Genomic DNA, 25,046 nt, shown 5'->3' with positions numbered 1-25,046 from the left:
ATGTGTAATTTTTACATTCCTGTCACGTTTGCACCGCAAATTCTGCGCCATTGAAGCAGAAAACAAAAATGCGAGAGCTGCTTCTTATCAATGCGGCGATCGGATTAACACATATTTGGTAGATCTGTAACGAACTCACACCTACAGTGAAAGCCAGAGTTGCCCTGCGCATGCAACGCGAGACTGCGACACCGCAGTTTCGCGTTATTTTGAAGGCCCGTTCACACTTGCGACGAAGCGACGCGACAAAGCGACGAAAGCGAAAGCGATCGCCACCTTTGCTGTTCACACTTGCACGCGACATCGAGCGACGGGCGACGACTATTTTTTGCTTTTCTTGTTATTGTCTCGCGCTCGGAGTGAGACTTCACGGGAGCTTCCCCGCTTCTGGAAACACAGCATCCGGGTGCTTTGGCAGGATATGACGTCAGGAAGTCTCGCCTCCTGCTTCCGCTTCAAAAGCGACGGCGCGACGGAGGCGACAAAATTTGGTCGAGACCGATCGCTTTCGTCGCGCGACGAAAGCGATGAAAGGCGGCGAAAGCGACAGAAATTTCCGTCGCTTTCATCGCTTTCGCGTCGCTTCGTCGCTAGTGTGAACGTACAATTGTTATGGTGCATCAGCCACAGAGGAAGAAGACACGAACGCCAGTGCCTAGCCTGCTCGCACGTGTGCTAAATTGTAGCCAAAACAACACGCTGGGCGCGCTCAGATCGACTCTGAGGTGTACATGCATTGAAAAGGAAGAAGCCGAAGCTCTGGCGTTCTTGGTCTGCGCGGGGCCTTCTGTTCTGTAAATACGCCTTGTTGGTTGATGGATTGTAGGGTTTAACGCGCCGATGCAACGCAGGCGATGAGGCGCGCCGTAGTGAAGGGCTCCGGATTAATTTTGACCACCTGGGGATCTGTAACGTGCGCCTAAATCTCGTACGCACGGGCGTTTTTGCTTTTCGCCTCCATCGGAAAAGCAGCCGCAGCGGCCGGGAATCGAACCAGCGTCCTCGTGCCCAGCAGCACAACGCCTTAGCCACTGAGCCACCAAGGCGGGTGTAAATACGCCTTGTAAATACATCTTCGTTTCACGTCTTCCTCTCTCTAACATTTTGGTGGCGGTTGCTAACCATATATCCATGCTCCTGCCTTGAGCCTATACGAGCGCGTAAGTGCTCAGGCAGTTTTAGCATATCGGTACCGTGTTTGCGTTACCGCTTACCGTGTGAGTGCACAGCGCGAGAGTTACCGCGAACGGTAACTTACCGGCACAGGCTTCACCGTCGCCAGCGGCTTCCGTTAACACGGTAAACGGTAACGCAAACACCGTAACGACATGCTAAAACTGCCTACTATCGATGATACCCTACGCTCACGCTCGCGCTACAAACGGCTAGCCTCCTGGTTATAAGTTTAGTCGGGAAATCGACTTCATGATGTCGATGGGCGGTGGACCCTAGGTGAAATCAAGCACCGGGACCCTTGCGAAGTATCTAACCAAGCTGTACAGCCTTCCTTTGTAGCCGCATAACTGTATTTCTAGAGTGGATTTCAACTTTTAACATCTACGTATATAAACTGCACTCCGCTGTCGCTCCAATTCCTCCCCATAGCGCTGCGCTGGCGGCACGATTGCTGCCTAAATATTTTGATGTCTGCTGCTGCGGTGTTGTTAATTCACTGCAAAAGCTATAATGTTTGACAACTGTATTACCTTTGATGAAACTTCATAAAAATATTTAGGCGACGAAATTGAAACTTTGAAAACTTCCCTTTGTGGCAGACGTAATCAATTCGTCAATTTTGATGCAAGCCTAGGTTTATCCGCCGTGTAAAAGCACGCACCACGTCGAAATATAGAGTTACGCGTACAGTTAAACCTGTATGTAAAGAAGTTGATAAAAATTCAAAATTTTCGTTACATGCAGGTTTTCATTATATGCAAGTTTCGATTTAAGGCACCCGTAAATGAAGCCGCAACTAAATCAGAATACTTGACATCAGGGACAGTGAACTCTCCCTTCAAGAATTTATTTCAGAGTGAAAAAAATGCTCTATTTGCGGCTTCTGCTTTTCCACGAAGTTTTTCAGTACACGGCAGTCCAAAGAATCAAGGTCACTTATACCCCTGTATTCGCAAGCGTAACGTAACTATCAATTTTGCCTTTTGACACTCTTCGCTGCTTTAACCAGTTTCAAGGAGCAAACGTGTGCTGAAAGGGCGCCTTTTCGCGAACTTGATGCTATTTAATTGTGCACTCAAACTTTTTGAGAAGGTGCTAGCTGGGATGCTGTACCGAACGACAACGTTCATCCTACTTGCCTGCGGAGACGGCACCTGAAATTGCGAGCTTGTCTTGAAAAGACAAATCTTTTTGTTTTCTAGTAGCAGAACTCATCACCAACGAACCTACACCTCAGAAATCAGTGGAGACGCGCGAATATACTCACCGACAGTTGGGCCTAGCACCTAGCGACACCACACTCACATTGGAAACACACGGTAGTTTGCAGCGCGGGCAATGTTCGCTAAATTAGTGCATATCTCCAGCCAATTTTTCAGAAAAAGTGCAAAAAACGATGGCTCATCAGCGTAGCGAATTCGTTACATGCAGGTGTAACTGTTGCCATGCCTTCGTTATATAGAGGTCAGGTCGAAAACGCATCGTTTTCAATGAGGCTGGCAATGGGGATTTGAAAAAATTTGTTAAATCCAGGAATTCGTCACATGGAAGTTAGTTACATCCTGGTTCAAATGTAATTGAAATGACTCCTTTTTTCCCATTTTCCCAGATATTGTGCTAACTCAAAGCCCGAATTCTTCTCACAGGCAAGGGCAAGACGATTAGGAAGTATTCGAGTCCTTATAATCAGCCGAAGCGCAATGTTTAGCCTCCAATTACGCGAACTTCGTTTAAAACCTTAAGTTGCGTTTGTTGTTGAAAAGCTGCGTACCCATATTTTTCCCATCATCGTGTGCGGCGTAAGGACACGAAGCCCTCGAAAAATGGGGAGGGTGAGGGAAGAGGTGGGGGGGGGGGGGGGGGTCGAGCCTTTCAGCGACCACTTTGTTGGCGCCTATGCCATCGAGCTAATTTGAAACGAATCATCCGATCTCAGTGTCTCCCTGTTACTGTTATGACGGGGTCTGGGACATTTCGGTGAAGCACGTTTCGGCGCACGGGCTTTCCGATGCACGGACTTCTCGGTTCAAAGGCATTTCGATGCGAAAACATTTTGAAGAACAGATATGGTTACTCGTAGTGTGCTCCTAACGTGCCACGATGGAAGACAACGACGGTAGAAAACGACGACGAAGCGTTTGAGTACGCAAGCAGTGCACGTGCAGTTTTCTGGAAACAGCGGTAATAAGACAACGCCAGCGGTGCGCTAGCTGTCGCGAGCAGGTCATGTAAAATATATTTGTTGGTACTAGCCACCTACTTCGGTCTGGTTCTTGTATGCCTTATTTGCTTTGAACGTATTGTTGTATTTTGATTTTGGTAAATCATATGTCGTGAATGACTATTTACTGCACTTACTGAATTTTTTTATTATATTAATGCCGCGTTTCAAAAGTTTATTTTACGATTTGTGTCCATTGTTAGGTTTTTCTTTAACACACTTCAAGCAACACCTATTATAAAGCAGATTTATTTTACTCGTTGCGGCTTATTTCCTATTAAGTTGTGGTTCTTTGGGCAGGGGAGAGATTGCTCTAGATTCACTCAGAAAACATTTTAGAAAACATTAGAAAGAGCAGTTTCTAGCCGTAATATCCCGTAATTTGCGTAATATTCCGTGATTTACTGTGAAATGATATCCTATTATTTCTAGTCGTGAGACTATGTAATTTTCGGAGCCGTTTAACGGGGGAGGAAGAAGGGGGGGGGGGGGGGGGGGGGAGATGGACTCCATGTGCGAAGGCATTCCTGGCGAAGGCATGCTTTATCGGCGATCAGGCGAGAAATTACGTAATCGTGTTCGCTAATAGTGCTCAAGGCTGCAGGGGTAACTCGCTTGTTTAAAGCATACATGTACGAAAAAAAAACAACCCTTTTTTGTAGTTATGTGACCACACAGTTATTCCGTACGCACCAGCCGGACTGGTTAAGTTGCCCACAATTCTTTTTTCATCGAAGCATGATATTTCTGACTAGTGAATCAAAACGTTTAAGTTCTAGTTTACAAAAAAAAATGCCACTGGTGTTTTTTACAAATTTTCTCCCTACACCACTCGTATTTCATGTTTGGTTATGAAGCGTTCCTTGATCCGGGTATCACGATCAGTCTCGTTCAAAGTCAATCTTGTTCGCGAGTCCTCTTCATTCTGTTCATTGAGACGAGCAGGTAAGGCTGTCTTCACTTTGCGATGTAAAAGGCGAACTTCGCGGCGCTGTCCCCAAGGGCGGGTGGAGAAGTTTCCCGTCGCATTGTGCGACGTTCCTTTGTGTACGGCTGTTTGTTCATTCAGACAGGTTTCAGCCGCAGACAGCGGCTGCGGAAAGTTGCTTGGAGATCCACTGTCTTCTCGCCCCATATGAGAGGGAAAGAAAAAAGGGCAAGGGCTCAAGGGGTCTTTTCTCGCCACTGCCGACCCCGTGCGCACCCAGCTCCAGTCGTTACGCATGCACCGGATCGTTTACTTGGAACACTGCAGTTGTAGACGTAAGTATATGCGCAAGCGCATGCTTGTTCAGTCGTAGCCTGTTCGATGGTGTTATATCTTTCTCCGTGGTCTGTCCAACCGAGACCCGTTTATCGCTGGATATTCAAAACGAAACGCCAGAGGCGGCGTTTGGGCAAAGTAAGCGACATACAAGGAGGGTGTGCAGGAGCAACTCGTGAGTATTTTCTTGCTTATAGGCCCGTGCACACTTGCGACGAACAACGCGATTTCTGTCGCGGCGACAAATTGGCCGAGACCGAACGACAAAACGGATCGCCGGGCGGCAAAAGTTTCCGAAATCGCGTCTCATCGTCGCAAGTGTGAACGGGCCTTTGAACTATATAGTAGGCAGTATTGATGGAAGAATCGATGTTACGGGTACGTTGCATGGAAACGATTTTTGTTCGTTGCATGGAAACGATTTTTGCGCGCTTTGTGCAAAGCAAAGTGAATTCGGATAACTAACCTCGCCCACACTCGAATGATCTTCCCTTCAGCCGGGCAAGTGAGGTAGCGGCTTGGGCACGCGAAACAAAATAATGTGCGGGTCACGTTAGTTCGCTGTGCGAAATTTTGAAAAAAAAAGCATTACATTTGCCCCTAATTGCCTGGCGATGCGATAATTATGTTGGGAACGCCGGGGTTCCTTAACGTGAAAAAAAAAAAAGGGGGGGGGGGGTGCAGCCAGTGCAGCTACTTCGGAATGTAGTCGATACAAATGCAAACGAACAGGTCAGAATGCACCCCTTGGTAGCCTATTTTGCCGCTGGTTAACTTAGACGGTATGACGGTGTACCTATCGCAAAAAGTTCGTCAGACTTCTGGGATATATTGTTAAAAGCTGCAAACCTGAGCCTTTTGTCGTAGCTTTCTTCGCTGGCGAGTAAGCAACCAGACAACCTGCGTGACTATATAGCCAACTTTGTTAGAAAGGGGCACTTTGAGGGCTGAAGGTGTCACAGAGGGTGGGAAAAAGTGCGCTGTTCGAGTACATGCGTTCGTTTGCGACTTACATTTTTGAAATGCATTTAAGCAGCATAGCGCGTTCTTGAGTTGTGAGAAATGCACCCCAAAAGGCTGGTAAATAGCAGCTGGTAAAGAGTCGAAGTCACTTTCATTGCAGGCTATGGTTTTCAAGATACCCTCAAACCGGGAAAGCCGCGGAGTTCATCGACGGTGAGTTGCAATCCCGAAACCATAGAAACTGGTAAGTAAATATTGTGTAAATGGCTAGCGGGTTTAGCGAATCAAAATGGAAAAGCGAATTCAATCGATAACGCACAGCACAACAGGAGCTGAAATGACCAGGGCAGGTGCCACTTTCAACTAAGCCGACAAAGATCCGAAGGGGGGAATTGGGGTTAAGGGGTGAGGGAGGTACTTGGTCATGCTAGCGATCACCCACTCCCTCTAAAGGGAACCGTTCCGCCCAAAAGAGGTCACTCTGGATACAGAATTTTGCCTACTGCGCATACTTTATCAGAAGTTTGGAACCAACACGCTTTCATTGGGGCCGCATTGATCATACACAGCCGTCGTTTGCCGAAATAAAACCGACATGCTTCGAGCAAAAAGGCTAGTTCTAGTACTGTTCATCGGTGGTGCGGTTTCGAACAGCTTGAATCAAAGGCTTTTACAGCCGTGGTTCCAGGCGCTCTTCCCAACTTTTGAAAAATCCTGTAAATGCTCAGCAGTGATGAATAACAGGGTGCGTTTCATATGACGAGGTAACAACGCCGAGCGTGAAAAAACAAAAACCATGGTTAAAGTGAACGCTAACAAATTTAGTGGCTGCAATGATACGCATGGCTTTGACTGAAAAACAGAACCTTCCTGCATTCGTGCAAATAAAAAAAAAAAGAAGAATGCCCGGGTTGTTGTAAAATGCTCAAATTCTTCCTCCTTCCTTCCCCTAGCCTGTTCCAAACATGTATTAAACATGTCACACAACTCTTTTCAGTGCTGAGAAAGACTAGGATCGAAGTTGTTCGTTTATCAGTTCCCACTTTGGTTCCCTTTATTACGTAAGTAAACTTGGACCATTATACACATTCGTGTTTAATGGGTGTTTCTTTTGTGTGAACCATCTGTAATACCTCTGTAGCACTTTGTCTTCTTTTTTAGGTGAAAGATCTGCCGGACTGGAGGAGCAAACGTCGCTTCTACAACCAAGCGAATTTTCAGATGGGTTGTTTCGATTGAGGTAGCGGTCATCTATATACAGTTGGACAGGAAGAAAAGAAGAAAAAGGTCCGAGAGGTTAGTATCCGTTCCCGAATAGTATTTGGTGAGTGTAGAAAATTTCTGAGAGCGTATTTTGATTTGTTTTAGTAGTTCAATTTATGAACTGCTATGCAGCCCATAACTAGTCGCGCCCTATGCTTTCCAGCTGCTGCTGGTGTGACGCAGGTCACAGTCGATAGCGGGCCACATCATTGGTGACTGGATCCACTTTGCGAATATTGGGCTTACAGGAACCCACAAGGTAAGCAATAAACTAATATTCTCAAAATTTAATAGTGCATTTATATTTAAATGATTTTCATCCTAATCTCTGCCTAATAAAAATACATGAACCATGCAGAAGACACAACACTCCGCTAGCGAGCGACTTTGACGAATAGTCACTAACCTGTATAGGTTACTGACTCGGGAGATTCAAGTTGGGAGTCAGGTGACCCAAAATTTTGTGCGCTTGCTTTCTTCTGGTCATATGGTTAGCACGAGTTGCTGCGTAGCTGCTTGTTCAGTTGCTCTCCTTTTAGTGCGTGCGTGTGTGCGCTCGTTAACTAAACAAATCCTTAGGCGGCGACTACTTTTTCGCGCAAAAACCGCCTACTGCCGCAGCGTACTGAAGTAGGAATTGTTTGCTTTTTCCACACAGACGCAGCCAGCCCCTGGATGGAGCCTCCTCTCCTGCACAGCAGCAGCAATGGAATGTAAATAAAAAAAATGTTGTAACCATGCAAAAATAAAATAAAATTTTATTTGAAATTTCACTTTTCCTTGTTATTTTGAAAATCCTTTAAAATATATCGTAACCGGCAAACGTGGATAACAGAAACAATGCTCCACGATACACATTCCACACGTTTGGCAAAACGTCACTGTAACGTTCCTGGTCCACATTCTGAAAAGGTTTTGCAACGTTAAAAGATTGTTTCAAGCGTGTTTTCTGCAACGTTAAGTAAATGTAAATCCAACATAATTACTATGTTGTCGAAATGCTTCCTCACAGTTCCAATAATGTTTGATGAAACGTTACTGTAACGTTTTTTAGTTGTTCTTAAAATGTTTTTGTAGGGTGCTTCTGCAACGTTAGGTAAACGTAACTCCAAAAGTATTTATATGTTGTAGAAATGCTTTCTTACTGTTCGCATAACGTTTGGCGAAATGTGATGTAACGTTTTACATTGTTTTTAAACGTTTTTTGAACGTTATTAGCTTGTATCGCTGCAACGTTAGGGAAATGTAACACTAACATTAATAATATGTTGTAAAAATGTTTTGTGGACGTTTAAATAATGTTTGACAAAACATTACTGTAACGTTTTTGATAACATTAGTTAAACATTTCAAAAAAATGACATTAAGAACATTGCTCTAACGTTAGCACCAAACAAAAAAATACGTTCTTCTAATGTTTTGGTGCTACTTGGGTTGCAATAAAGCCATCAGTTGATAGTCAGCGCTTGTGGTGTATAACTCTGTCCGTCCTTCGTTAGAATGTGCGCTGTTCCTTCCTTTGTATCTGAAAACCACCAATTAGCCCAACATGGCACCCTTTTGGAGCCGGGAGCCTAGCATAGCCATCGACCATCCCCGTACAACAACGAAAAATATTTTTACCCTTTTCTTTTCACTTCTCGAACTTCAAAAGCTTGATTGCTCAGATTGATTTTGGTTTACAACTCCCTAAAGTGTTGTTTTGAATATGCCATAGAGATAATATACTGACTGAATATGCCGCCAGTAATTTCTTGTACCTCCCAAAGAGGACGCCACGCATAGTGCTATTCACACTTCTTGCGACACTTCTTGCGTTTATCCATTTCATTTTTTATTCAAACAGGGCGGCGCCCACTGCGCTGATTTGTGGACAAAACTTCATGACTTCATTTTGATGAAACTTGAGTGAGGCAAGCTCCTACGACGGATGTGTGGAGTTGAGTGTTATCGTTAAAGAAAATATTTGTAGTCCGTCTATTAATGCCGAGCGCAATGGAGGTGGGGTGGTCACCAATCGCTCGGGTGTACGATCCGTTGAAGGCCGGCAGCATCGATGGAACCGATGTCAAACCGCATGACCATGGCATCGTGCGTGCTATGGAAGTAAGCATTCATTTGCAATGTTTTTAATGCCGTTTCGTCGTGACATGTTCTGCTGGCTGCAAAAGTTAGTTGGTGTAATTGATTAATGCGGTTTCGTAATCATTCATTAGTCACTGCAAAACCGACAGGCTGATCAAAACACCGATTGCTCGTCAAGCTCGTAGGAAGAGCGAAAATTCCGAATCTCAGAGCCTCATTTTTAATGGGTCGGGAGAGGTACACGGTTGTTAAACTCCGCGTATTACACTTCGCGCTGTATGTTTTTTTGCCGTGTATTTTATAGTTGCTAGACCATTTGACATCGCATATATACAGTCATATTTTCAGCGTTCCGTCTTGCCAACTCATTCCAGCGTGTATCCACAGCGGTTGCAATGCTAGAGATAAACTTGATTTTGATAAACAAGCTGAAACAACCCTTCAGCAAACTTCTCTTTTACGTCCCTGGTGGAACACCACTCAGCCACTCGTAATAAGTTTCCAATGGGGCAAATTATATCAACCCACATATCTATTACGAGCAGCTTACAAACGTCTTCTGGCTCGACTGGCCAGACGTAAATGGGCGTGATGCGATTTGTGACTCGAATTTTTATTTTCTGCTCACGGCAACGGTCTGACTGACATCAGATGTTTTGCTCAATTAGCTAGTGTTGGCTTTAAACCAGAAGCTTTTGTCAGTGGGCAGGTTGGTCAATTGGCTGAACGAAAAGTGTGATTTTTAAGGTTATGTAAGTATAAGGTTTTTCAATGTGTACATAAAATATTTGCATATTTCTAATAGCCTAAGGAGAAGTTAAAAAAATTGAGAGCCATTCCACTGTGAATGTGGGGTAGTGTGACAGCTGTAGATGTGGCCATAGCTGATACCTGTTTAGGCTGACTGTGGCAAGGCTAAACGGGCTTGAGTGCATGCTTCAAGGCTAGTCACCCAAAAGGTGGACTTGCAGACAAACTCGACTTGCACGCTTGGCACACATGTTCGACAGCAGTGAGCAGAGGCAGCCAAACGAAGAAAGAGAAAACAAAAAAGAGACTCTTTGAGACCAGGCGAGCCACTTTGCACCCGCCCAACAATGTTGTATGTTTCCTAGCCTTGGAGATGACCCCTCCTCATTCTTTCTTGCTCAGCATTTTTTCACTCAGGAGGCTTCATAATCACAGCTTTTTCACGAACAGCATGTTGAGCGCTTTTACACTAAATAAAGGTAGTGTCTATTATCCCAGCAACCATGAGAATTACCGTAAGAAATTTCTCACGGCAGTCGCCTACAAGCACCCTACGAGGAGATTTTATGGGATAAATATTCCCTACAAAGCCGTATTTGCAGCTGCCCCTGTAGTGCTGTGGTATAGTACTTGGTTTTAAACAAGAAGGCTCAGGTTTGAATCTAACAATGTGATGTTTTTAAAAAAAGCTTTCAGAATTTTTCAGTCATCGTGATCTTGTTATTACTTTTTTTACTCTGGTTTTTACTATATCAAGAGATTGAGGCACAGGGCTACTAGAATGGGTTGAATTATGTTTAATATAGGTTGTGTTCTGTGTCGTTGGCCTCGATTACATTAGATTTGTTGCAGTTGGGCTGGATTTGGGTAGGTTATGACACATTCAGTTAGGTACGCTAGGTTCGGTGAGGTTACGTTTTGTTAGGTTACGTTGGGACGTAATATTATTCGGCAAATTTTAGGCCAGGCAGCTTTTATGGAAACTGTCGTGAAAATTTCCTGGAGGTAATTCTCACGGCTGCCGTGAGATTAGACACAGTCTTAAAAAAAAGCACTAGGTGTGATAGGTACCAAATGCACCAAGGGATCAGTGCGCGGAGCTGTCACAGGCTTTTGTGTAGTATTCCTTTGTAAATAATTCCACTTTGGGTAATTCTTCAACATCGTCCATTTTCTTCGGTGTTTTCAGAATGATGTTGTGCATCGTCCAAAAAGAAGTGTAGTGTGCATTTTCACTTGGTGGTGCAATAGCGAATGTCTCTACCCACTGCGGTGGCTCAGTGGCTATGGCGTTGTTCTGCCGAGCTGAAAGTTGCGGGTTCAATTCTTTGCTGCCGCGTCCGCTTTTCTGATGGAGGTGAAAAGCGAAAATGCCCATGTGTTCGAGATTTCGGCACACATTAAAGATCCTCAGACGGTCAAAATGAATCCGGAGCCCTTTACAATGGTGCGCCTCATCGCCTGTGTAGCGTTGGCGCATTAAACCTCATAATCAATCAATCAATCAAATCAATCAGAAAACTTCTCTGCCTACTTTTCGCACTTGTTGCAATTAAAAAACTTACTCAGTCTCTTCTTACGTCTCTTAGATTCATCATCGTCATCAAGTCTATTTGGGTCCGTGCGGGACGAAGGCCTCTCCCATTCTTCTAACTAACAATTCTAATTAATCACGTCTACGTAATAAAGCTGTTCTCAGTGAAATCTAAGCAGCTGATTAATTGATCACGATTTTATCATATGGATCCAGACTGACAATATTTTATGCGCAAGTGACAGATACATGCCAGGAACTTTGATATCCTTAGTGCAAAGCTTCTCGCTCAAAATTTCTGGATGTTTCCATCAGCGAGACCTGACAAAAACATTGTGCACCCTGAATACAAGTGAGCAGCACTTTTATGCTATATCACTGGTTAATATTTATTACATCAAGTGCTAATTGTAGGTCTTTTTTTGTTTGCAGGCCACCTACAAAACCAACATACATGTCAGCACAGAGCCAAAAAATACCATATATGTGGCTAGGCTGAGTCCAACAACAACAGAAGACACCGTCAGAGAAGTAAGTAGCATGACGAACATTTTATTATTTCTTTCAAAGGCAGTGTTGGTTTATCTGGTGCCTGAAAAAGGAAATAGGTTGAACCCTCTGCTTTATGAAATTACTTTCACGGGGGTTTAATTAATATGACATTTACAGCCACGTACATTCTGACCTTTGCGTCGTGTTTATTTGCTTTCACGCCCTTTAATGTCAGCAGGTTCAACTTTCTCCCTAATTCCTGCCTTTTAAGGGCACAGGGTAAGCCCTATACTTCCCATGCATTTTTGGCCATTTTGAGGTACATTTTTCTCGGCATCTAATAAAGGTATCTACATAACGTATATATCATTTTCTTTCAAATTTTGTGCTCTTTTAACTGTACTAGAATTATAAACATCCTTAAAAATTTCAGTTTTTTATCATTTTTTGTCTGTTAGTACCTAAATTTTGGCATTATTTTAGCATTAAAAATTGTGTAACAAAAAAACTGTTGCGTGCATACTTTCAATTCTAGTACAGCAGGTGTGAAACGTTATGTAGATGACAGGGGGGAAAAATCAGCTCGTTATCGTGAACGATATAGGAAATAATGGTACCTATGTAAGAAAAAACATTGTTTTGAGATAATTGAGTTTAAAGTAAAAAAAGAGGTTAAAAACAACACTTGTTTGCCAAAAACACCAATGGAGCCATTTATTTAAAAAGCAGCAGCTTCATAATCACTGCCAAAGTCATTTTTTTGCTTTTCACCCGGTCGTCTGTCCTTCTTGACTATTTTGTGCACCATCGTACAGATCTGCTCACGAAGTATTTTGCTTGTGGTCAACCTCTTTAAGCCACTTAATGGTGGTGTTGCTTCCAGGTTTTGGTCTGAATGATTTCAAAATGCTGGCTCATGCGTTGCTTCATCATTTAATAAAAGAACACCATCCAATGTTACAATCATTAGAGTGTGCAGCCCAAAAAAGATGTTTTTTTGTTCGCAGCTTCGAAGGGCAATTGTGGAAAAACGTGCAACAGGGTCTTGGGATTGCCCTCACTGAAAAATCAGCTCTGCAATGATTGCTATGCAATTTCTTAATACAGATGATTCCAGAAAAGCATTTTGATCTGAAACTGGAAGTTTTTTGATGAAAAAAAATGACAATAAACCCTGAGAACATTCTAAAGAGGATGTGGGCACTTACTACTTGCTTACGGGAAAACTGCTTTTTAGCGAGAAATAAGACTTTTTAAGGCAAGTGTGAATATGGAAAATGTGCACAAGGAATTGAACTTCCCTAATTGCGAAGAAAAACAAAAAGTCATTTTTTCAAAATTTCGCCTTACCCTGTGCCCTTAAAGAATTAGTTTTTCTTTGCACTTGTTCCTGTCCTACCCGGAGGCACAGTGCTGAGTTGGTGTACCACTAATGATTTTCATCATCATCAGCCTACCCCCACTTCAGGACGAAGGCCTCTCCCATTGACTTCCAGCCACTCCTGTCCTGCACTACTCGAGTCCATAGTTTACCCCCGAATTTCTGTATTTCATCCCTCCATCGGGTCAATGGGCTTCCCCTTCTTCTATACCCATCTCTTGGTATCCACTCTGTTACCCTAATTGCCCACCGGTTGTCGGTTTGTCTCACTATGCGGCCAGCCTAACTCCGTTTCTTTCTCTTTATTTTAACTATGATATCTTCACCTCTAGTTTGTTCTCTGATCCAGGTAGCTCGTTTCCTGTCCCTGAGTGTTACTCCTAACATTATTCGTTCCATGGCCCGTCGAACCGACCTAAGTTTGCTTTCTAGTTTAGTAAGGCGCCAAGTTTCAGCTCCGTATGTCATCACCGGCAGTATGCACTGGTTGTAGATTTTTCTTTTGACTGACGGAGGTAGCTTGCTTTTCATTATTTGGAAGTGCTTGCCAAGTGCTCCCCAACCCATATCAATTCCGCGCCGAATTTCTCTCTCACGGTTGGGGTCAGTACTAACCATCTTGTCCGAGGTAGTTCTATTCTTTTACTTCTTCTAGCGTTTCATCTCCTAAGCTGAAGAGGACGTTTTTGGCATGCTTATTACTGATTACTTTAGATTTATTCATATTTATTTTTAGCCCCATGGCCATGCTTTCTGATTGCAGTTCCTCAAGTATTGTTTTCATGTGTTCTGCAGCCTCACTCAGCAAGACTATGTCATCCACAAACCTCATATGGCTCAAGTATTCCCTGTTTGTCCTTAATCCTATGTTTTCCCTTTCAAACTTTCTAAATACCCCCTCCAGACATGCTGTGAATAGCTTTGGCGAGATGGTATCTCCCTGTCGTACTCCTTTTCGGATCGGAAATTTGTCGCTTTGCTTGTGGAGGGTTGTCTTGCCTATGCATTCCTTATATATGTCTGTTAGAAGTCTTATGTAGGTTTCATCTATTCCCTCGTCTGTTAGTGCTTCTAGCACGGCTGTGGTGAGTACGGAATCAGACGCTTTCTCATAGTCTATAAATTCCATGTAAGGGGTTTGTTGTATTCTGTGAATTTTTCTATCACTTGATTAACAACATGGATGTGATCCATGGTTGAGTACCCCTTTCCTAAACCCAGCCTGCTCTCCGGGTTGTTGAAAATTCGGGCTGTCACCTATGCGGCTAACTATAACTTCGGTAAACAGCTTGCACACAACCGAGAGTAGGCTGATAGGTCTGTAATTCTTGAGGTCCTTGGGATCTCCTCTCTTATGAATTGGAATAATATTGGCCTTTTTTCAAGCTAGGGGCACTTTTTGAGTCCTTAGGCATTCCCAAAATACTACAGCAAGCTTTTCCAGTACAACATCTCCTCCCTCCTTCAGACTATCCACGGTTGTGCCGTCGTCACCTGCAGCTTTTCCCCTTTTCATGCCCTTGAGAGCCTTTCCTACCTGCTCCTTAGTTACTAGTGGGACATCGCAAGTTGAGCTTGTACTCTCAGTAGTTTTTCCTAGTTCAATGTCAGTTTTTAAGTACAGCATATTTGAGTTTTCAAGCATAGTAGCTGTGTATCCGATGAAACTCCAAGTTCAAAAATACTTCTCTGTACAATCCTGTGCACGGTAGAGAATCCCAGTTTCGACAAACAAATTTGTAACCTACCGCACACTGTTCCTCATAACCCAGGCAAAGTGTAAGTGCGTTACAGAGGCCATGAAGAGAAAATACAACTTGGTTCATTTTGAAAGCACTAGGCTTTGGTACCTCAGCCAGCAACATTCCAGCCATGACAGGAGCTTTTCTAACCATGAAACGCAAGAAATAATGAAAAAAATTACAAGTTTTATACCAGAGTAATGTAATATAGAAGGAGTAGCGTAATATAGGCAAGCACTACAGACTTTTTTTATCATGGCCTTATCTGCGTACATGCATTCAAGTTGCACGGTCAAACAGAACTGAAACCCCACTGCAATCATCAAGCCACGTTGCTTGGCAGTGGCTTTGGTTGGCCACCAATCGCATACCGTATTTTCGCGCGTATAACCCGCCCCTGCATATAATCCGTACCGCCACTTTCAGCCCGCCGGAAAAGAAAAAAAAATCGTCGCATATTGCCTGCACATTTGATACAAGAAAGGCTGCACGAAAGCTACTGCTCAAGCAACAATTCACCTACTATGTGGTCAGAAAAAGCGTATATTTAGCAAGTAGAATACACTGACTGCGAGGCGAAAGTCCCAATTCACTAATAAAATTCAGTTGTTAGAGTGCGCTCGTCCTTGTTTTTTCTTCCTTGTCCATGTATATTTTGCGCAATCGCTGCCATGGAAAGCTTAGTCAGTTGTACTGCGTAGGAGCTTCACGGCACAACGCGCATTGCCGTGAAGCTACACTGAAGGAACAACCCCGCGTATTATCCGCACCCCTACTTTGCCACTGAAATTTCGCATTTTCGATGCGGGCTATACGCGCGAAAATGCAGTAACCAAGTTTATGTGACGGCATAGACAAATCGCCGCAAAGGGGCTTGAGAGTCACCACAGCTTCATAAGTTATTCTTAAGATCTCCATTGTTTGTTTGAAGTTTGCTACATGATTGTTATCATTGCCATTGAGACAAAGCAGCCTTTTAAAGAGGCCATGCAGACAAAACACAGGTTTGGTTTATACGCCTCATTAGAATCGTACTGACACCACTTTTAACGCACACTTTGCTCAAACAAGCTACATAATTAGGAAAAAAGGGAATGGCCATGCGACCCACTAGCTCATTTTCCGCAACAGAACCTATGATGTCATACCAGCCAGCTCTGCGATTGGCTGAGGCCGGCAAAAGCAAACGCAAATTAGGCAGGGCTTGTAAGCCTGCCAGATGAGCTGTTTGTGCCTAAAAGTAGGGAACATTCTTTTTATGGCACTGGGAATTGGGGGGTGAACAATTAAAGTTACGAACGAATACGTAAACACCGAAGCAGTTAGTGCGGCACTTTGCCGGCTGACACCGCTAACACAGCCGTCGCACGCGCCGGACTTGTCTGAAACAATGCTGACCAACTGACACGAGCAGCGCGGTCGCTTGCGTGACCATGTTTGTCGAGTCATAGCTTAAGTTTTAAGAAACGATTAGTATGAACCGTAATAAAAATACGGCAGGTGTAGAAGTCCGGCCACAAAGTGCGAACACTGGCACTTCCTCAGTATTGTGGCGCCATCTATGAAAGTGGGTGATAGACAAGATAATCAAACGGGCGCCTGTGGGATGGTAGGAGCCCTGGTCAGCAAGCTATATTTCTTTAGTTTTAAGCCCCTGTTCTTAATACGTCATTGTCAACATCACGAAAACACGCGATTTAGCGGGAGAATTGAAATTTTGACTTATTGAATTTCTCAGCGAATAAAGCATCATTTGCTGCCGAACAAGCGCTTAGGGCCATATAAAACGCTAAACCTTTCGCATAAAACAAACTTGCATTTCGTCTGCATGGCCCGTTTAAATGAACCAAACTTGTACGGCCCCTTTAAGGAACACTTAATGCACTCTTGTTTTGAAGTATTTCAGTTCTGTTTTTTCATGGGTTCGTGTCTGTAGATGGCGTCTTTGTCTTCTTTTTCAACAGTTCTTCTCCCACTATGGGGATGTCAAGAGCTGCCATCTGGTGAGAGACGTCGTCACGGGATTCTCCAAGCGCTACGCCTTCGTGGAGTTCTATGACGCAAGGACTGCCCTGGCTGCCTCCGCTGCAAACCAGCTGTCCATTGATGACTGCAAGATATTTGTGGACTTTGAACAGGAAAGGGTGCTGCCTGGCTGGATACCTCGCAGGTTGGGTGGGTGCTTTGCAACTTTGTTATTGCTGCTGTGGTCGTCATTGTTTTATTGCCGTTACAGTACTCTCATTGTGCACTTAAAAGGGCCCTGAAACGTTTTTTTTCTGGAGACCTGGAAGAGATTCATTTGGTGGTTATGTTAAAGGGACCCTGCAACACTTTCGTTAAGCGCTTTCACTCTTTGCTTCGCGTCTGGAACCACTGCGAAAGCTATAGTTGTCGCCAGCCCAGAGCGGCACTGTGTGATTTGCTCGTCTCCCCAGACACGCCTTCCGTTTCTGCTTTGTTTTTGTGGCTTTTTTTAAGTTACTATCGAAAAGCGTTCATTGCTGCTACTGAAGGAAAACCGGCCAACAGCCGCTACATGGCCTTAGTGGCGTAATTTGAGCCGTCGAAGAACATCACGACTGGGAAAGAAAAATTTTTTGAGCGAGTTTCCAAGTTATCTGATTAGCATAGAGCAGCAATTTTCAGCAGAGGTACATTGCGACCCCCTAATCTAAGTACTGGGTGGGTTGGGTGGCAACGTTCTGCAAGCATTTAAGATTTTCAATAATGTAGAAGGAAGTGTTGCAGGCTCCCTTTAAAGCCACTAAACATGCAAGCCGTGCATTATGACCCTATGCACTACAAAGAACTTCGAAACTTTCTGGAAGCTTTGTTTTTCTTTTCTGTTTTGCACACTCCCTGCATTTTTTTCCCCCTCTTTGTGCTGTTATTGCGGAGACAATTACTGTGCAAAAATTCTACGGGAAAATTTTAAGATGCAAACATCTTTTCTGTTGGAGTTTTCTTCTGAAAAATTGTCAGTTGTCATCAAGGCTGCTTACAACAAAGTCAGTTGTAATCAAAAGCCTAACGCAACTGCAATCACTTCTTCCTCGTGCCCGAAAACGGGAAAGTTTGACTCATTTCTTTAACCACTTTTTTGTTAAACTTATGTCAGTATTGGAAGGAGTTATTACTGTCGTTGTCTTTGCTGCAGCGCACTAACATTATTTCTGCTCTGCTGCACTGCACTAACATTAAGAAGAAGTGGACGGGGGAGGGCATGTAATCTGAAGACAAGGTAACCGTTGGTCATTAAGAGTAACAGAGTGGATCCCTAGAGAAGGCAAGCGTTGCAGGGGGTGGCAGAAGGTTAGGTGGGCAGATGAGATCAAGAAGTTTGCGGGGATAAATTGGTTGCAGTTAGCACAGGACCGGGATAATTGGAGATCCATGGGAGAGGCCTTTGCCCTGCAGTGGTATAGATAGGATGGTGGTGGTTATGATGATGATGACTAACATTATTTCTACAGTCATGAACCAACTCACCTGACGACGAAATCTACATGGAGAAATCGCACTCCTCATTTTTGGTACACACAAGTCAAAGCTTTTCAGAAGTAGAGCAGTAATTCATTCATTCATTCATTCATTCATTCATTCATTCATTCAAGATACCTTACAGGCCCATGGGAGGCATAGAGTAAGGGGGAGCACACAATTTCAACAGAGGGAGCGCATAAATTATAGACACTGCTAGGCAAAACCAACAATGGTTAGAATGTTTTTAAAAAATGTGTTGAGTGCGTTTTCGATGGCATTTACACTCCAGTTTCTTTTTCATTAAGGTGGTGGCTTTGGAGGCAAGAAGGAGTCGGGACAGCTGAGATTTGGCGGTCTTGACCGTCCCTTCAGGAAGCCCATCATCATTGGTGGCAAAACTAAAACCAGCGGCTCCCATCCATCGGATACCGATGCGTCGTTTCCAGACCGGAGCCAGCAGCATTCCCGTGGTCGGGACGGTTACCATTCGGCGACTGACTACAGACCGAGAGACCAGAGCAGGAGAGATGAGTTCCTTCGCCAGAAGAGACTGGCTTACGAACGAATGCGCGGCCAGCGGCACGACGATGATCAGAGGAGTGACCGGTCGGATAGATCGCACAGCAGCCGACCCCACAATAGGGGTGGAGACCGGCGGAGATCGGACGATAGTCGCCGGGGGCACGATCATTGGGACGAACGTCAGGACGGCCGTCGTGACGAACGTCGAGGGGAACGGGAGTCGAGAGACCATAGAAGTCGCAGGTATGTTTCTTCCGTGCTGCTTGTAACTTGTTTTGTATGGGTGCAGTCAACTTAATGTGCTGCCACCATCAAGCACTGTTAGGTGCATTGTTTATGCATCCAGGATTCTGCGATACCTGTGTAGCAATACAACATTTGCCAAAGGAACAAAGTCAGTCACTGAGTGAAAGAAGCGACAGCATTCATGTAACTAGACTGTTGCAACAGTGATGATAACTAAAGGCATCCTAATTAGGGCTTAGTGCTCAGAATTCAATATGACGCTTGTGCCTTGCAGAAAAAAGCTGTTCTTTGAATGTGAGGGGTTGGCTCACTTAAGTGTGCATAACACCAGCACATTTCCACCATGTTATGTGTCCATCTTCTCTCTTATGAACGAAGAGCACTTTTCGCACAGCACTAGTTGGAGTGCCTACTTGCCTACTACAATGTTGGCAACAGCGAACAACGGTCCGTGGATGAGTATGGTAGCGCCATCTGGGACGGCTGAGGGCAAACAAGGCTGCAGAGCTTAATGACGCAGTGGAAGTTTGTTTGAGTAACGCACCTATGACTTCATTGCTGATGCCACTGACGCCACGAAAACACACAATTTGGCGGGAGAATCAAAATGTTAACCTAAATTGGTTAATTTCTGAGTGAATACGGCGTCATTTGCTACCGGACAAGCACTGGGGGCACTATAAAACACGAAATCTTTCGAATTAAACAAACTTGTATTTTGTATGCATGGCCCCTTTAAAGGATGCAAAAGATGTTGCACTATAAAAGCTTGCAAAATTATTCTAAAAATGTCTCAGTACATAAAAGCTACCGCTAGCCTGGACGAATACAAACCTAATTCTGGTTAACAAGGCTGATGCCAAAGACTGTAAGAATTGTACGGACCCATCAGCCTATCCTCTTTTGCATACTAGTTTATTAAGATAATAGTTAACCGCAAAAGTGGCATCCTAGATTTCAAACAACCAGATTGGGGAAAAGCTACGCAACAATTGGTCAGATTAATGTCATCATTCAGGCAATGGATAAATCCACAGGATTTAATAAACCCCTTAACTTTGCATTCATAGGTTGCAAAAAGCTTCTGATTCAGTTGAAAACTGCTGCCGTGATGGAGTAATTGCGAGACCAGGGAATGGAGGACATGTACATAGGGCTGTTGGAGGAGATATACGACAAATGTACAGCTGATAGTCCTCCATAAGAAGAGTGGTAAGTTCTCTATCAAGAAGAGTCAGAAAAGAGTACAGCATTTCAGCAAAGGTATTTACAGCATTTCTGTAGAAGTTGTTTAGAAAGTTGCTTGAGAGAATTCAGGAATGCCAATACTAAATGGAGAATATTTGGGTGACGTGAGCTTTGAAGATGACATCGTTTTCTTCACTGAGTTGAGAGAATACCTGCTAGCAGTGATTCAGGAACTGTACTCAGAAATACCTGTTGTAGGACTAAATAAATATGAGTAAATCAAAAGCAATGCTAAAGAGACATGCAGAGAAAGTGCCCCATTGAGCCTAGGTGATGAAATACTGGTATAGCTGGATGAATATAAATGTCTTGGACTAGTTTTCAGTGCTGATCCAAACCATGTGAAAGAAATCAGACGTAGAATTACTAATCCTTCTTTCTTATGCCGCGTGGTAAAAACACGGAGCACAAAAAAAATACTATGGGCTGGAGGATATTTAGCAAACACTCTGAAATAATGAACAGTAGGCTGCGTTTGTAATTGAAAAGAATGGTATACAACCAGTGTGTGCTGCCAGTGAAAACTTATGGTGCAAAAACTGTGCAGCTTGCCAAATGCTTTGAAAAAAAAATACTTTGGTGGACTCAGGGAACCACGGAAAGAAGGTTGATAGCAGTAGCACTTGGGGACAGGAAATGAGCTTCCTGGATTAAAGGGGCCATGCAGACAAAATACAAGTTTGTTTTATTCTAATGACTTCGTGTTTTATAGTGCCCCCAGTGCTTGTTCGAAAGCAAACAATGCTTTATTCACTCAGAAATTAATCAATACAAGTTAAAATGTTGATTCTTCCTCCAAATCCTGTATTTTCGAGACATCTGCAATGACACCACAAGAACTGCTCTGCAGCAGATTGCGGAGCCTCGTTTACTGTTAGTCAACCTAGATGACGCCACCATACCGCGAATGGCCGTTTTCTGCTTTTGCTTTGTTTTTGGCCGTATTTGTACGTGGCTTGTTTTTGTTAAGGTAGAAAATAATAGTATCGTGAAACATGGTATTTGCTCAACAAATATGGTCACGCAAGACCTTATCGCTTACACCAATTAACCAGTGTCGTCTGAGAGAACCCCAAAGTGCTGCAGTTCTGTGCAGCTAAAACAACCGTAGTGCGTGCAGTACCAACAGCAGTACGCATCGGTACTTCTATGTTTACGTGTACTTTCGTAACTTCCACTGTTTACCCCACTATTCTTACTGCTATAAAAAGAATATGCCCTAAATGTAAGCACAAATAGCTCATTCGGCAAGCTTATAAACCCTGTCTAATTTGCGTTTGCTTTTGCCAGCCTCAGCCAATCGCATAGCTGCCACATATGATATCATAGGTTTTGTTACGGGAAATGATCATGGCCATTACCTTCTTTCCTGATTATATAGCTTATGTGAGCGAAGTTTACGTTAAAAGTGGTGTCAGGATGATTCTAGTGAGGCAATCTTTCGAATGAACCACACTTGTGTTTTGTCTGCATGGCACCTTTAAGGAGCAAACTTGGTGTAGGAGACAGCATTGCTCAAATTAAGAGAAAGAAATATAGTTGGGTTGGGCATGTAATGCAGAGAACTCAGAACCGGTGTACCACCAGAGGGACCTAATGGTTACCAAGAAATGGAATTAGAAGTAGGTGAAGACAGTTAACTTGATGGAAAGATGAAATAGGAAAATTCGAGACAAAGAATGAATTCAGACATATCAGGACAGTATGATCGTAAGTTTATGAAAGACGGTTTCGTCCTGCAGCAGACGTTAATAGGCTGGATTGAAAACATTGAAATCTTGTTCTGCGTCAACATTGCCAAGAGCAATAGTTTGTTTTAGTGAGTGAGCGGAGGCAATTACTGCTGTCGGAAAAAAGCAAAAACGCCCATGTGTTCGAGATTTCGGCACACGTTAAAGATCCCCAGGTGGTCAAAATTAATCTGGAGCCCTCCACTATGGCGCGCTTCATCGCCTGTGAAGTGTCGGTCCATTAAATCCCATAATCAATCAATCAATTACTGCTGTCAAACGTTATTTTCGAACAAAGTTCACCGCAAAAGGCAATACTGTGTGAGGCTCAGTCATAATCAAGCCAGAGTCTAGACGAAGAATGCATTTTTTATTGAACAAGCAATATTGAGATATGCTTTGCTCATTTTGAGGCATGTAGTAAGCTGACACTTTTTTTTCTGTTTCTGTTGCAGGTCGCCTGTGTACAAAGATCGCTGAGTAGCCATCAAGCATCTCTGCAGACATCATTTGACAGTAGTGGGATAAAAGTTGGTCATAAAAAAATCTTTTGAGTCGTGTGAACCCCTATACTTTGTATTTATTTCGAAGTCCAGAACTATCTTTATCACAGAAATGGAAAACCTACATTTCAGCATTTTGTCTGCGAATACCAGAGACAACATGTTTCTGTAGTGGCTTCTAGCAGGTACAGTCACAGCGATTTTGCTTAATGTGGAACTAAAGAGCAAAGGGTTCTTGGTACCGATGATGTGGTAGAGTAGGCTTTTTTTTTTTTTTTTTTAACATATTCTTGTTTGTGTGGAGGTTTAGCATCCCATTTAATTAATAGGTGCCAGAAGCGCTAGCTCTACAGTTTGCATATTTGGCAAAGTATTGTTAATATCAAAAGACTTACGTACTGTTTTGTTCTCAAAGAAAAAGTTGCCTCGCTTACAAACCTCCAAAATCAGATCTTTTTTGGAAAAATTTTCAAAGCTGTGAATAGAACTTTGAGACTTCCTGATTGACAGCTTCGCAAAAAAGGTTGCAGGTGCTCAATGACCAGAATACTGTTTGCCAAGGCAGAAAATAGCACTTGAGCGCACTTTTGAGTGACCCCAAAGTTGTTCCAGTTACATCCAGTGCAATAACATTCATTGGCATTGTACAGTGCAACACTAGTGGCATCCGTGAGGGGAATGGGGGCAAGAAGAAGACCAGTGCAATCCATAAATCTGAAGGGTTAGGCTGTTTTGTTACCCCCCCCCCCCCTCGCAGATACTTGTTTTACATATAGGATAAGTAGAGAGGCCAATGTATTGCTTGTACTATTTAAGTTTTTAATTAAGTTATGCAAGTTATGCTGATATTTTCATGGCTTGATTTTTTACTATTCAAAGACAATACTAGTATCGTTAATTTCGTTCCATTCATGGTGCCACTTGCGGCCACGCTGCTTACTGAGCACGAAATGAATTCTCATTGAGTCGCATACGTAGAAGCTGAATTACTCAACTCCATACAACTTAAACTACCCCTAGCATGAACTTCCGGTTTGATCAGGCCAGCGATTGGACCGATATTTTTTTTGTTTTCGAAGGAGCAAGATTTTTGTAACACCGTGGCAGAGTGCTAGGACCCAGGTCTGTCGTCCATGCACACACCCGCGGTGTAAAATTCTTACACCATGCACACACCCCCTATGCGGCGATGTCGGGTGCATACAAAGTTTTGCTTCAAACGAGCATGGTGTGTCATCATGTGTGGCAGCGTTCATGTCGCAAACAACTGGAGCCTTCATGTCATGCAAACAACTGGAGCCTTCACCCACTTCAAACATACGTAGGATGTTTGAAGTGGGTAAAAAGCCGTTACTTAAAAAAGTTGGTGGTTGCTTTAAGATTAAGTTTGAAAAACCAGGGCATAGCTCTCTGGAGAAAAATATTGATTTCAGGCGTTGGAATAAAACCTCCCTGGAGAAAAATGTTGATTTCAGGCGTTCGAATAAAACGTGCCTTAGTTTCTAGAACCACCAAACAATAATGGTAATCAGCATCATCATCGATTGATTTGAGCTCCCCACCTGGAAATCAGTTCCGTTTCTTTTTATTTTTTTTTCTCCAAAATAAACCGGGCCACAGCCTAATTGTTACACGCAGCTTCTTGGCCAATCCCCCGGGTATGTGTCATAATGCAAGGTTACCAGCTAACCACTTGCGAAGCCTTTCTGAGGAAGTGGTCGTGGGGGTAAAAGCCTGTTTTTAGTGGCTTTGGAACGTTGCTAGAAACTTCACTGGTTGATAGTAAATTGAAGGGGGGCGCATTTTCATGTTTTTGTGCCATGTGGTTTCTTGAAGGACCAATATGTGAGAGTGGCCATGACTTGCGCGGTTCCACTACAGAAGATAATTCAGGAAATCTAGTAGCCTTTGTCTACGTGGCATCATTTGCCTTTTCAGCCCGAGCGTAGACACCGGAATCGAGGTCTGCCCCCTCCCTCCTGCCTACAGTTCGGACCCTTTCGACAAAAAAGCTGAAAAGTCGCTTTGGCCATGCCATTATATATTCAAATTGCTATAATTTTTTGCCTAAATACCTGAATAGACTTTTTTTTTAATTCAACGATATTGTACAAGTTTTATGCAACGCTTACTTTACAGCGAGTCAGTGTAGGGGGCGCTTCTGAACATTCTTATTCAATAACCCTTTACGTGCGCTTTTACTGTTACCGTTATCTGTGCAGAATTGTTTTTGGTTCATTCCTGCCATAAACTAGGCATGCGTATATTCGCTTTTACTACGTACGCTTTATAACACAAAAGGAAGAGTTTTCGCATAAAATGCAGTCCTAGTAAAATGTCTTACTGTCTTTCTGCGTTCGCTACGGGTTAGTAGCGGACAAGCGGCCGCGTCGTCTGCAACGTTGGCTTTCATCCAGTTTCCCTGCACGGCCAATGACAA

General features: G+C 43.5%; 2 protein-coding genes and 1 long non-coding RNA gene across 4 annotated transcripts in view; 2 read left to right on the top strand and 1 right to left on the bottom strand.

The window, feature by feature from the left end:
* LOC144163186 (BET1-like protein) overlaps positions 1 to 25,046 on the bottom strand; it is a 441,394-nt gene that overhangs the window by 269,669 nt on the left and 146,679 nt on the right. The gene's annotated exons all lie outside the window — the stretch shown is intronic.
* Positions 6,605 to 7,640, top strand: LOC144162111 (uncharacterized). 2 transcript variants are annotated; one of them, XR_013320623.1, is made up of 4 exons: positions 6,605 to 6,685; positions 6,786 to 6,920; positions 7,051 to 7,335; positions 7,546 to 7,640. It is a non-coding gene; the product is annotated as an uncharacterized LOC144162111 (long non-coding RNA). The 2 variants fall into 2 exon arrangements; XR_013320622.1 differs by lacking the exon at positions 7,546 to 7,640 and having other exon boundaries at positions 7,051 to 7,529.
* Positions 8,722 to 22,667, top strand: LOC144163180 (U11/U12 small nuclear ribonucleoprotein 35 kDa protein-like). The gene is made up of 5 exons (XM_077694010.1): positions 8,722 to 8,993; positions 11,689 to 11,787; positions 16,836 to 17,046; positions 18,663 to 19,122; positions 22,559 to 22,667. Exons 1-5 carry the CDS (start codon positions 8,871 to 8,873, stop codon positions 22,581 to 22,583), a joined length of 918 nt encoding a protein of 305 aa, XP_077550136.1. The 5' UTR covers positions 8,722 to 8,870; the 3' UTR covers positions 22,584 to 22,667.

Source organism: Haemaphysalis longicornis, unplaced genomic scaffold, assembly GCF_048455015.1.
Source record: "Haemaphysalis longicornis isolate Haplotype H1 unplaced genomic scaffold, Haemaphysalis longicornis Haplotype H1 scaffold_12, whole genome shotgun sequence".
NCBI classification, from domain to species: Eukaryota; Metazoa; Arthropoda; class Arachnida; order Ixodida; family Ixodidae; genus Haemaphysalis; species Haemaphysalis longicornis.
The sequence above is the reverse complement of the archived record's forward strand: the minus strand, read 5'-3'. Positions and strand labels throughout refer to the sequence as shown.

Coding starts and splice junctions, on each gene's coding strand:
- LOC144163180 (XM_077694010.1), top strand. CDS start 8,871: ATGCCGAGCGCAATGGAGGTGGGGTGGTCACCAATCGCTCGGGTGTAC. Junction 8,994..11,688: donor GCATCGTGCGTGCTATGGAA/GTAAGCATTCAT, acceptor TTTTGTTTGCAG/GCCACCTACAAAACCAACAT. Junction 17,047..18,662: donor CTGGATACCTCGCAGGTTGG/GTGGGTGCTTTG, acceptor TTTTTCATTAAG/GTGGTGGCTTTGGAGGCAAG.